The sequence below is a fragment of the Xiphophorus couchianus genome, chromosome 14 (assembly GCF_001444195.1).
Source record: "Xiphophorus couchianus chromosome 14, X_couchianus-1.0, whole genome shotgun sequence".
NCBI classification, from domain to species: Eukaryota; Metazoa; Chordata; class Actinopteri; order Cyprinodontiformes; family Poeciliidae; genus Xiphophorus; species Xiphophorus couchianus.
Window position 1 is genome coordinate 6570135 of NC_040241.1, and position 13475 is coordinate 6583609.

General features: G+C 41.8%; 1 protein-coding gene across 2 annotated transcripts; it reads right to left on the reverse strand.

Moving 5' to 3' along the window:
* Positions 1–72: 72 nt before the first annotated feature.
* On the reverse strand, positions 73–13453 carry tox4b (TOX high mobility group box family member 4 b). Of its 2 annotated transcripts, none has more exons than XM_028037904.1 (9): positions 13321–13453; positions 8912–8980; positions 6018–6305; positions 5669–5929; positions 4587–4928; positions 4412–4492; positions 3249–3890; positions 3014–3168; positions 73–1735 (listed from the first exon to the last, which is right to left on the reverse strand). In XM_028037904.1, exons 1-9 carry the CDS (start codon positions 13324–13326, stop codon positions 1678–1680), a joined length of 1902 nt encoding a protein of 633 aa, XP_027893705.1. In that variant the 5' UTR covers positions 13327–13453; the 3' UTR covers positions 73–1677. The 2 variants fall into 2 exon arrangements, with proteins under 2 accessions (XP_027893705.1, XP_027893704.1); XM_028037903.1 differs by lacking the exon at positions 13321–13453 and adding an exon at positions 10265–10953.
* Positions 13454–13475: the final 22 nt, after the last annotated feature.

The following is a 13475-nucleotide window of genomic DNA, read 5'->3' on the forward strand; positions in this document are numbered from 1 at the left end:
AATAATTTGAGAAAATAGGAAAAACAAAAACAAAGTTAACACCAAAGTGTAATAAAAAGAAATCTGTTATATTATAACATAAAATATTTTATTTCATAATTAAAAACATTGCCACAATATCTACAATAGACCACACCAATGATGGCATCGCTTTATCCACCTTGAAACAGTTTTTTTTTTTTTGGAAGCAACTTAATCCTTTTATTCCTCAGTCAACCCGCCACTGATTTATTTCTATGGTGTGTTAGGGCCGTTGTAGATAGGGAAAAGAAAGGAGGAGAACATTTCCGCCAAAGAATTTTGAGATTGCCAGGAAACATGGACATTTTTCAGTTCAACCCTCACGGTCTTAGTACGACACTCAGTAGTACTGCGGCGGCTGTCACGGTCAGACAACAGGGAAGCAGGGAAGTTTGGGTGGGCGGGTTGATGTCCCGTCAGACTGTCAATCCCCGAAACCATCCCTTATTTTTTACAACTTATTGTAAAAAGCTTGTGGGGTCTAAATGAGCACGGGAGGGTTAAGAAGTCAAAAATTTGTTTCCCCCCCCAAAAAGGGAAATTTTAAAAGTTGCACATTTCTAAAATGTATTTCAAAATTTGAGACATTTCATCTTTTCAACAGAGATTTCAAAAAAAAAATTTGTAGAAAACTTGAGATTTTTGGGCAAAAATTAAAAAAATTTCCAATCTGCAATGGCCCTAATACTCCGCTACATATTTATTACTTTAATGGGATAAAATCTTTTCATTAAAAAAAATTAAATAAAATTTGCAATGAACTCCCTTTACAGCAAATGCTGCTGTTAGAGCTGGTGTGTTTATTTCATACTGGCATTTCTAATTCCATCCAGAAATGATCACAAATCTTTATATGCAAACTACGCAGCACACGTTCCAAAAGCTCAAATGTACAGGGTCGAAGCAGAAGTTAGCACCCGTTTTGTGTTTCTGACCAGCAGCCGTTCACTTATGGAAAGTTGGTCAAAAGTTGTCTTTTAAAAATGTGTTTGACAGAATTCCATTCCTGGCAGGTTCCCTTTTCGCCCGCCACGTTTAACTCCTTCTTGCACGATCTGGAGATGGTTTGTGCTTGGCGTGGTTGTCGGTTCCCAAATGTCTACATTAGCGAAGATGACGAGAAGACCGAATCGTCCAAAACTCCCAGAATTCGTTCACAATGATCCTGTCGTCCTTGTATGAGTAAAGGGAAGAGCACAGACGAATAAAATAAATGCATCAGCAGGTTCCCCCCCACATGTCACTTTCCTTATTTTTTCCTTTTTTGAAAAGAATTAAAAACACCACCATGTTCATATAAAATGTTCCTCGTTTTATCAAGTTCATTTTCCTCTTTTTTTTTTTTTTTCTTTCTTCCAATTCACAATACATGATCAACATGAAATACGCGGAGCGGCGCTAGCCATCCGTCCTCGTCCGTCTGTGTGAACGAATCCAGTGCTTGCAAAACAGGAAACCGGAGGCGACTTCCACCCGCCTGCCACTGTGAGGTCTTTGTTCTTGTCCCCGAGATGATGTGAGCGTAAGAAAGAAAAACAAACAAAAAAAACCCAACAACGAACCATTTACCAGCCGACACCCGAGTCAGTCGCACGTGTTTTGTTTGCAGTTCATTTGTAGTATTTAGTCCCGTTTGTGTGGCATCGTTTCCGTTCTCTATGTGACGGTGGTGGAGTTTGACCCTCGGATGGCGCACCAGGCCATGAAAACGTCTCTGTGGAGAAGAAACAACGAGGGAGAGCATTGAAAGTAAAATACGATCACAATGACTTGGTAGTCCTGATACCTTTAGCCGGAATACATTGGAAAAACTTGGATTCAACTAATTCAATTCCTCCAACAATTAAAAAAAATAGACAAAAGTAAGATATGACTCTGCAGCCATGGAGCGTTGTGTTTTGCAGAGTTTTGTTCTACAAAATACATTTATTATAAGTACTGGAGCTCATTCGCTCCTATTGTTGCACCTCAGATTACACAAGGCATCTCTCTTCTTATAAAACATTTCCATCCACACAGGCTGCAAAAACACCAACATAAACACTGAAATAGCCACGACTCACCAGCAGATTGCAACAATGATACAAACTGACTGAGGATTTTGGGACTTCTAGAAAAGGAAATGCTACCCTGAGTGTCAACGTTTTGTGTGGGGGGGGATTTGTCCAAGTAAGCGATGAGAATTGTGCAAAAAACAGAATCAAAACATCCTCATGTAGCAAATTCCCCCAATGATCCCAGAGTGATTTCATAGGAAAAAAAGATTTTGCTAACCAGAATGAAGGAAACTTCACTTATTTTCCAAGATGTGCTTCACATGTAAAAATCGGCCGATCACCGATCTCTCAAAATTATAGAAATCGGCACCGATAAATCGGTGCACCCCTAAATTAAACATCTATTTACCCTCAGAAAGAACACTTTTATCATTTAGCCAAAAAAGCAAATGGTTTTAACTGTATATTTTACTTTCGATAGAGTCAGACTTCGAGCTACGACCTGTGTTGAATTGAAATATGTAAATGTTTCACGCGAGGTTAGCCTGGAATAATTGTAAGACCTGTTAACGACAAGAACATTTACCCGACATGTTTCCTGCATTTATTTCAGGTCTTTATAATAAAAAAGGAAGAAAAAATGATCACATTTCAGGTTTAACTAAGGCTATGTCACTATAGTTCTGGGTAAAACATATTTACTAAGACGGGTTTCTTCATCTGATGCTAAATGTGTATATTTTTGTACATTTCTGGTTTAATTTCTGTTCTCAGTAAATTGTTTTAATAGCAAATTGACTTTTTTGACTCTGTGTTCTCCAGTTAATTAATCGATAAAACAATTAATCGCAGTTCATCTTGATTTAGTAAATTAATCTGATTAATTGCAATTAATTTAATTGCATTTTAATCATGATTAAGTCGATTAATCGTGATTAATCGCTTCACCCCTAAACAACAAATTGGTTTATCTTTATTGCGACGTGTGTAAATACCTGCAGTGTGTGGCGACACACTCGTTGCTGCAGTACTCCTTGTCCCAGTCTTCGCTCTCCACCGCCGGCTTGTTGCAGCCGGCGCGCATGCAGATGGTCGGGGCCTGCGCGGCGGTCACACTCAGACCCGGCGTCACGTTCACCTCCACCTCCATCTGGAGCAGCGGACAAAGTGACAAAAACATCTAAACCATGCAGAATAACTCAGGGACTCATCAAAAGTACTGCAGCATACCCCTTCCTCCGCTTCCGCCACTTCCTCCCCTGCCATCACCACGGCGTCCGATTGCCCCACATCCATCGTCATGCCCGACGTGGACGTCAATTTGCTGCCGGCGTCGCCGGCTGCCGTCACTATGATGGGCGTGGCCGAGTCTTGCTGCCGTGACGAGGGAACCACTTTGATCTGCAGGGGAGGCGGAGCAGTGGCCGCGACAGCGCCGCCGCCCCGAGGCTTGGCTTGCAGAGGGGGCGGAGCCTGCTGCAGTCTGGGCGGCGGCGGGGTGCTCTGCATTTGCTGCAGCGGGGGCGGCTGGCGCGGCGAGGAGGCAGTGGTGCTGGTGATGGAGACGCCGCCGGACGGAAGCGGCGTCTGCTTGATGATGATCTTGGTGACGGTGGGAGGGCAAGGGGTGGGGCTCGGAGCCGGGGCCAGGGGCTTGGCGCCGGTGCGGGACCGCGTGGTGACGTGAGGCAGGTCCAGGATGATGTTGGAGGTGCAGATGTTGGTGATGGTGTTTTCCTCAGGGTTGTAGTGCTGGGACCTGGAGGGTCGCGGGGCGGAAGTGGAGGCGGGCGTGACCACCGGAGGAGAAGGAGGAGGAGCGGGGGCAGCGGGCGGTGGCGATGGTTCGGTTTCCATTACTTCAATGGGAACCTGAGGAAAAAAAGAGCTGCTTACAAAATGCACGATTTTTTTCTCACATCGCCTCAAAACCAGGGCTGAATCTAACGATTACTTTAGCTGTTGATTAATCATCAGTATAAACAATACATTAATCGTTTGTAACCATTAATCGGATTAAAAAACTTAGAACATTCTGAATGTTTTGCATTTAAGCCTTTTTGCATACATTAAAAGATGCAAATAAGTAAATAATTTAATTCCCTTTTTAAATGAGATAATAAACTTTGTACTGCCTAAAATGTGAAAACAGCAATCCTCTAGTGAACGCTTGATCATTTACATCTCAAGAATGTGAAAAGCTCTACTTTCAGAGTTTTTTTTCTTTTTAAATGCATTTTTTTAGCAGTTACTTACTGTTGACTTACTTAGTATGTTACATCAGCAAATGTCCTTCTTTTGAGTCTGCAGTTAATAGGTAATTTGTTGAGCATCATTTCAATAATCCATTAATCACGATTAATCGTTTCAGTCCTACTCCAACTCAGACTTACCTGGGAGTTTTTGTTGGCTCTGTACTCTGATAGTGCTTTCAAGTATTCCTTCTTTGCTGCATCATTTTTCCTTTTGTAAACCTGGAGGAAAGTCAAAACATTCAACACCGCGAATCAAGTCTGATTCAAACATTCTGCAGCATCCGACTGCGCAAAAGACAAAACGTCCTCCTACTTGTTTTTGTTCCTCTCCCAAACTGTCCCACATGGACGCCACGATCTTAGAGACTTCTCCGAACGTAGCGTTGGGGTTCTGGCCTTTAATGGCCGCCTGCGTGTCCCTGAAGAATAAAGCGTAGGCCGACACGGGTTTCTGAGGCTCGTTGGGGTCTTTCTTCTTCCTCCCCTTCTTTCCTCCTCCTCCTCCTCCACCTGCTGGTGCTGCTGCTCCTCTCCGTCCGACGGCAGAGGAGACGCTGGAAGTGGACGCAGAGACGGGGCACTCTGACATGGAGGAATCGAGTGAGATGACGCCGGGCGAAACAGCCAGAGACACCGGAGACTCGACTAGCACGCTCTGATTGGGGGAGGAAAACAATAATCAGTCTGGAAAGTTCTGAGATGAAACTAATGACAGGATTTCCTCAACATGGAATTGATCGTGGCGCTCTGCCACGACAAAATAAAAGCCACTGCACCTACTTGTTAATGTATGCCAGTGTATTATAAGCCTGGTGGGCCACCAGGCTTTACTTGTCCCCTAACCAGGCTAAGTGTCACTGGTTTATTATAAGTAGGGTTTTTTATACACTAGTAAGTAAAAATGGATTGAGCTAGGTTCATAGTTGACACACTGAATTGAGCGAGTGTGGGTGCGCACAAATTACACCTGATCGTTGGCCTCGCACGCTATTATTCACAAATTACTAACCATAATCAGAGTTGGAAATGAATTTAAATATCATGAAACGTTAAATTGACTTCATCTAGAAAAACCAACACTGCCGGTTCCAGCCTGTGCACTGCGCTGGTTTCAGGAGAGAAGAAAAACTAGAGACGACAGCCTGAAGTAGAGAGAAACGGTGAAGGAAAGGTTTTTAAGGAAGGTTAAGTTGAATGTATTTTTAAATTTAAGGGTGTGACAGTAGACGTGCTTAAAATAGTTTGGCCTTAATGCATAATGTTTAATGACGTCTTGCAGTCTCCCTGACGATGGTATTTAATCAGCAGCGTCATGACAACCTCCCAGCCCACCATCACCTTTTATAAAGAATCCCAGATGAAACCCTGGATCATTTTTAGGAGATTCAGACTCACCCGTCTAAAGTCGTCCATGTCGTCGTCCTGCAGCGAGCTGGTGGGCGATGCCGTTGCCGACAACGGATTCTCGGGTGACTGGGGTCGTTGCAACATGTTGCCTCCTCCTAGACCGAGCCCCAGCTGAGCGCTCAGCTCCGATTGGTCGATAGTGGTCAGCTGGCTGGACCCCAGTAGCCCCTGGCCCATGTCACCCAACGGGACATCTATGGTCACCGGAGATGAGCTGCTGAACTGAGACCCAATGGGGTGGCCCAGATCCTGAGGAACGAATGGAACCGACGGGAGTGAACAAAGGTAGAGAAGATCTTTAGAATAACTAAAAAAAAAAAAAACAACAACTCCTCACCATCCCCAATGAGGAGCCCAGCAGAGCGCTTCCTCCCGACTGGTTCATGACCCCCAGGGTCAGGTGCTCCAAGCCCTGCGAGGGAGCGCTGACGTAGGGGGCGGCGAAGGACGGGTCGTCCCCTTCCACCACGGCGTTACCCGGTACCACCATGCCGTCTGCGCCGCCGGCGTCCGACAGCTCGCCGAAATGAGACACCACGTCGGACACGGTGAGCGCCGAGTCCGGGTCCAGAGAGATGGGCGGGATCTCGAACTCCTCATCGCCGAGGCTGGGGGTGTGGAACGTCTGGAGAGGCAAAACAGCAACAAGAGAAGGTAAAAATGTATTTATTTTGGACAAAAAAAATTAATAAATGTAGGGATTCCTCTCAAAAACCAAGATAAGTTCCATCTCTGTGTGCAATATTGTAAACTAGCCGTGGTTAACCAAAAAGAACAATTTGAGATGTTTAGACAAAAGTGGTTTCGTTTAAACCTTAAAACAACCAAAAAAACTTATTCAAGTTGGAAACTTTTCAGGGGAGTTTCCTGGAGCAGCGCCCCTACAGGTGAGGAGGGGAACAGGTTTTTCAAAGGGTTTGTATTATTTGACAGTGCAGCAGGAAACAGCTAATGTAACAAATGTTGCAGTTTTTGTTCCCAATGTAACCAAGTCTACTGAACTGTCAAGTGTGAAAATTATAATTCTCAATCACACACACCCCCACACACACACCGTATTCAGTCCGTGCCTCCTGGTAGTACGAACCATTCTTCCATCACTTGCAGATTATTTCTAGAGCCTTGGACCAAAGCCCTAAACGGGATTTTTTAATTTTTTTAATCCAACTTTTACTGAAGGTCTGACAAATCCCTCCCACTCGCACTTTGATTAGTAATGAATTGTACAGCGCATCAATTAAAAATCTCTCTGCTTTGAATCGCACATTTTCATGTAATCTGAGATCAAAAAAATACCATTTCTGCAGAGTAAAAATATGAGAAACTTTCTGAAAACAGATGAAACCCCCTGAGAAACAGATGGACACTATATACAGAATGGCTCAACATTAATCCAAAACAATGTCTCAGTCAGAGCACACAAATACCTACAAATATGAAACTGAACAGCATTAACTTGAGTTTACTCTGCAGAAAGCATGAAGACCTCATCTGGTCTCAGATTTATTATATTCTAAAATAAAATGATCCTGTTCTTTGGTCATTAAAGAGCTTCGGGTCTGAATTAAGTTATCTTCTTCCCACTCTACCTTTTTTTTTTTTTTTTACATTTGGATGAAATTGGCCATATTTAAATTCACAAATTCATTTAAATTGCTCTTTATCCGTTTTTTAATTTGAATGATTTTTTGTTAAGGTATAGTTACATTACTTCTACATAAACAATAATTTCTCGTCTTCATTTTACTTCCAGCCTCAGTCGTACTTTTTCCATCCTGCCAACGACGCCAAGACTGGGCTCTGAAGCGACATCTTTGAACCCACAGAAGAAGAACATAGAAGCCACACATCTGAGTCCGGGCTACATAAAGTGATCAGGGTTTCCCCCACTGTATTATAAGCCTGGCGGCCCGCCATGCTTTACTAGCTCCCCCACCCCTCCGCCAGGCTAAGCGTTGCTTGTTTATGTTTTTAGGAAAATAATAAAGAAAAAAGAAAGAAAATCGCCGTTCTCTGTGAAGAAAGAATTATATGAGGTGTTTACATCTCAACACGCTGCCCAGTGTGTGGCTCCATCTTCCCTGTAAAGTTCACGTCTGTGTTCTCGGCTAGTCGGGATCTGAAAATCTCGTCCCATTAACTCCAGCAACCACAACAGCTTCTGTGACTCTTATTAAAAACTCAACAGACACGAAATTGAAGAGCAACAAGAGCCACATTAGCAGCGTTGAATTAAATCTCCCGTTTGCTGCGCATCTCTGAGTGCAGTGCAGCGGATTTTACTGATCATGCAGGGCCGGTCCAAGGCTGCCCCAGGCCTTGGGCAGAATTTGACTTGGGGGCCCCTCTTACTGCTAAAAGCATCAACACCTCCAACAGCTTCGGTGTTAGATTTAATCTGGGAGAGGGAGAGTAGTTTGACTGGCCAACCTAAAAAGCAATCAGTTGACTAATTTGTATTTGTGAACAAACAGAGCTCAAACTCAAAGATTAAACTCACAGCATCAGATTGTTGCTGTGGTAACAAAACAATCTAACTATGAATTACTGTTCTTTGAAAATTTACAAAGTAAACTTGCCAGCTCCTTTAGCACCATTGATAATCTCAATAAATACATGTTACATTTATACATCTGTGGTCTGTGTTGAATTATTAGCATTTAATAATTCAACACAGAAGAAGTCCTGGGGGGCCTGATGGAGCCTCTGACTTAATTTGGATTAAACAGAAGTGAAAATAATCGATATTCATTTTAACTGCACTTTTTGATTTGTTGTTTTTAAGACTAGTTCTGGGTTTAAATAGCGATTCACTGGCGATATTTTCCTGTAACATTTAATTACATCAGTAATATTTTTACATTTCCTGTCTACTTAACATCTTTTAATACAAAAACAGGGCGGACCGCCTCGGCGCCCCAACCACCGGGCTGAGCAAGTTTTGTGGGGGAAGCAGTGAGTGACGCAAAGTGTTAAAGTTGCGGGGTGAGAAAACACCTGGGACAGGTCACGACTCAGACATATGAAAGTAATCCTCAGGTGAGAAACTGTTGCAGCTTTTTCTACGTTGATTCTAACTTTGCATCCGACGACTCACACAGAGTGAAAAAAAAAACAAAAAAAAACAACATTCAGATTTGGCTTTTTGAGGCGTCCAAAATAGCTTGGGAGCGTCAGGATAAAAGCTGCGGCTTGTTTCGATGGTTCGCAGACGGACGGCGGACCCCGTACCTCGGCGGAAGAGAGGAAAGGATGGCCGGACCCAGGAATCGACAGGTAGTTCTCGCTGCCGCCAGGGAACTGAAACACACAGGAGAAAACTGAGTTAGAGGCCACAAGTTCCCCCCACGACAAACTAATCCCGACTTTTGTTTTTCTTTTTTACAGGAACCAAAACAAAACAAAAACGTGTTAACTTTGATTTCCAGAAACACAGAGTGGCCACCATCTTGTGGGTGGAAAGGGGAAGGATATTGACAACACCAACCATCTTTTTCCATTTCATTTTAATTCAGCAAATTTCAAATCTTGAGTTGAGATATTAACGTGTGTGATACTGCAAACAACTGCTTGGATGCAATATTTGCGAGTATATTATAAATTAAATAACATGAATGCAATGTCCACGTCAAACTACGCTGCCTGTTCAAAACAAAACACAGATTTAAAAATCTATGCAAAAGCCTCCTAACTGTTATTGCAAGATTGTTTCTTTGTTTTGTCTTTTTTTTTTATCTGGTGAAAAAAAAAATTACTCCCAACATGGCTAGTCAAATCCTTTGTTACCATGACAGGGCTACTAACAAGTTTTCCAAGACCAAATTTACCAGGATGATAAATTGTCCCAGATGTTTTTGCGATAAACAATAATATATATATATATATATATATATATATATATATATATATTTAGACCATTTTATAAAGACAATAGCATAAATCATGCAAGAACACATTTTCAAAGATCAATAAACTTTAAATTCTAACAAACATTTAACACGGGAATTGAAAGACATTTTAACTAAATAACAAAAACAACAGGAACCTGAAATAAAATGACTTATGACGTATCTGTACACAGAATTGTCCTCCAAAAAAGGGGGCTAGTTGAGACTAAAGCAGCAGACTGAAGACTTTTGTTACCCAGAAATCCTCCTGACATTGATTTGCGTCTTGTTGCCATTTGCCACAATAGTGTCTATTAAGGCATATTTGTGTGCTAAAATGGCTCAGTCAAAGTCCAGGATGGAAATTTGTAGTATAATTCGAAATTTGCTCGACTTAAAAACTCGCTCTGTGTTGAAATAATACAAAACGCGTTGAATTTTATAGGTGTAGCATGACAAAAGGTTCATGGCACCATGTGAAATTTTTCCTGCCATCAAACCTCGGAGAGAGGCTAGATTAAACAACAACAATGGGTTAGCTTTTGTTGTTTTAAAAAGTTAAACAATAACAAAAACCCTAAAAATTACTAACTAGTATTTCACTTGGATGTTTAGCTTTGGTTGTTAAAACAGGAGCTAAAAAAAAGTGACAGTGTTACTGACTGCTGCAGGAACTACATGTTTCGTTTCCTTTCACCTTGCTGTCAGAGTCAAATCCATTGAAGGCATGCGGGTCCAAGAACTCTGGATCAGCGTCGTGCTGCCCGGTTCCGTCTGTTAAATCCGAGTAAAAATTTAGGTCCATGTTTTCAGCTGGGCCTCAGCATTTACCAGTCGCTTCTCTTTGTTTGGTTTTGCGGTGAAATGTTGTGGAAGCCTCCTCAGGTAGCTGCTAATGGGGATCCCAGTTCCTCCCTCCGCCGCCGCCACACTAGCTGTATCTGCTGGCTCCGTCCGCACTGACAGCTCTGCTGCGGATAATGTGGGGGGAACACTGGGCATGTGTTGCCCCCAGCAGCCGTGCCAAAAATAACCCGTCTGCTGTGCGAGGCTAGCCGCCGGGTTAGCGTGGCCGTTAACCGTCTTTCTTGCCGACTCGTCCCACACCGCGGCTTTTAGCCCCTTTAGCCTGGCTACACCGCTACCGCAAGGCTGCGGTACTCAGACCGCCACCGCCAGCCCCGGAGCCCGTCTGTCTGTCCGACCGTGCTTGGGCGTTTCATTCGGACTCCCTCCCAGAGTTTCTACCGAGAGAAATGTTAACGTAGCCGCGAGAGGTGTGGGGGAACGGTTCAAGGTGTCTGACAGGCGGAGGAACACCGAGCAATCCGCCGTGTCTGCGACGTGTTAGCCCGGGCTAGGACGCTCAATGGATTCCCGAGACGTGGATCGGGGACGGCAGGGTAAAGTTACGCTGAAAAACTACCGGATGTGAGGTGAAGGTTTCAAAATAAAATCGAAAAGATAACTTCTTTTTTTTTTTTTTTTTTTTTTTTTTTCCCAAGATCAAACGATACGCTCTTTGGCCAATTTACTTGGTTACATCGGCTAAGTAAGTGCGAACATTAATTTAAACAAATAAATGTAGAGAAAGCCACTTGCTGGGATTCAAACTGCATCAGAAATCAGGACGAAAATGGATTTAAGCGACTTTGAACCTGACATTTATAGTACGCTGGCTGTCTTTAAGGGTTGGTATTTCCATGCGCTAGATTTCAATTAACATGAGTTACAATATGATTTAATTTTTGACACTGAATTTAATCCCAATTGTCAATTTGACAATTTCAATTCCAGTTCTAACAAGCTCCCTGAACTGGACAAACACCAACAATTCTGCATGATCCCTCGCCATTGGTGGAAAAAAAAAGAAATGAAGAATTCTGCATACAGAAGTCAGAAACAAAAGGTAATAATGTTGAAAAAAACTGGGAGGATGGGTCCAAAGAGGAATAAAAAAAGTAGCAAACCACAGTTGGTACATCTACATTACCAGACTTTAACAAAGCAGTTAGGACCAGTCACAGGTTTTTCCACAATCACCTTCTACAAACTATGCTTGAGTTCATATAAAATATTGTTTAATAGGAAATGACTCTGTACCAAGAATATTCAATTTGACATGATTATTTCTAAAGTGCTCCAGTTTCAATTTTATTTAACATGATTTAGAAATAGATATCAACCTTGGCATTTAAGAATATAATTATTTTTATTTAATTCAGTCGTGGGTTTATGTGTGAAATACACATTTAAAGCATCGTGAAAAAGTTGTCACGTAAATATTTCAGATTTAAAAAAAAACAAAAAACTAACTGCCTTCGAAACCTAGCAACTGGCAAATTAACTTTACTGGAGGCTCTAAAAGCATGAGCAGCCTGATTAAAATCATGTATCTCAATTGGATTTAAGCCCTGACTTTGAGTAGGCCACTTCATAAACATTACCCTTCTTGTTTTTGCTTTATTAGATTCAAAAACAATCCATTTGGACACAAACCTAAAACCAGACAATGTCATTGCGTCAACTTTTCCAAGTCATCCAGCGACAGATTATCACACTACCACTACCATGTTTGAATATTGGTATCATTAGAATGATGGATTGAACAAGTTCCACTTTTGTCTTGTCCATTCAAAAAATATTGTGCCAAAACCTTTACGGCTCATCAAGATGCATTACAGAACATATGACTTTTTGGATTTTTTGGTCCACTCTGTCTTACTGTTAACTAAAAGAGGCAGGAAAGGCATGGGATCCTTCAGATACTGTTTTAGTTTCTTTCATGATCTCTTAGTTGAGACGTCGGTACACTCCCAGAGTAATGTCAGTAGGCCAGTCGCTCCATGTTTACTCAATTTGTGAATAGCTCCCTCTCACTGTAGCTCACTGGAGTCCCACAAGTTAAAAATGGTTTTGCAACCCATTCAAGGCTTGCTTTCTTATCTGTTCTTGAATCCTATTGGATAAGAATCTGAGATCTTTCGGCCTACATCATGTCACATTTTACATAAGTTTCTTCTTATAATTTTAATCCGACCTGTGCTGGGCCTAAGTGTACATTGGATTGTCCACAGTTAACGTATGATTTAATTTTCTCATTTAATCTTTTACTGTATTAAAATGTATTGAAAGATCTGAAACATTTCTGTAGAACAAAAAAAATACATATATATTTTTAGTGTCATTTTATTTTGAAAGCAAGAACCGGAAGTCGCCTTTTAGAAAGTACTAGAGCCAGATATCCCTATGCTACATACCGACTATGGCTCGACAATAAATTTGAAGGAAGATATTTTTCAGATTCCGCTTATCGGAGTGCTTCAACAATTTGAAAGTGAAACAGGAGTATTAATTAATCTACGTCCTCATTGGATCCGTGCTAACATATTTTGTGATTAATCCAAAAAATGTGTGTTATGACCGGTAAAGGTTCAAATAAGATAACTTACTAAGGCTGGTCAATCCTTAATAGGGACTTTAATCATTTTAAACCAAGTTCAAGCATCGGTAACAAGTTGTTAAGACTGAAAGTTGTGCCTACAGACCCCCAAGTTCGCTCTTTAATTGTAAAAGCAGTTTAACTGAATTTTAAAATAGCATTTCCAATAAAGTGACACTAATAAATCAGATCAGACCAGCTGATCCGCTCAACAAGGCCATCATTGTGATTGTGAAGACCAAACATCCTGTGTTATAGTTTATTAATCTTGTATTTCTACATGAAATATGTTCAAAACCAACTACTCTTACCTCCATTCTCACCCCGAAATCTGAATCACGTTTTGTTTTGTTTTTTTAAATCCCACTTTTTAAGCAGAACTTCGCCCACAATTTCCTCCAATATAACATGGCACCGGCTTCCTGATTGTACGCGTTCGTGGAAGTGACGTCGTTAGGCCGATAAA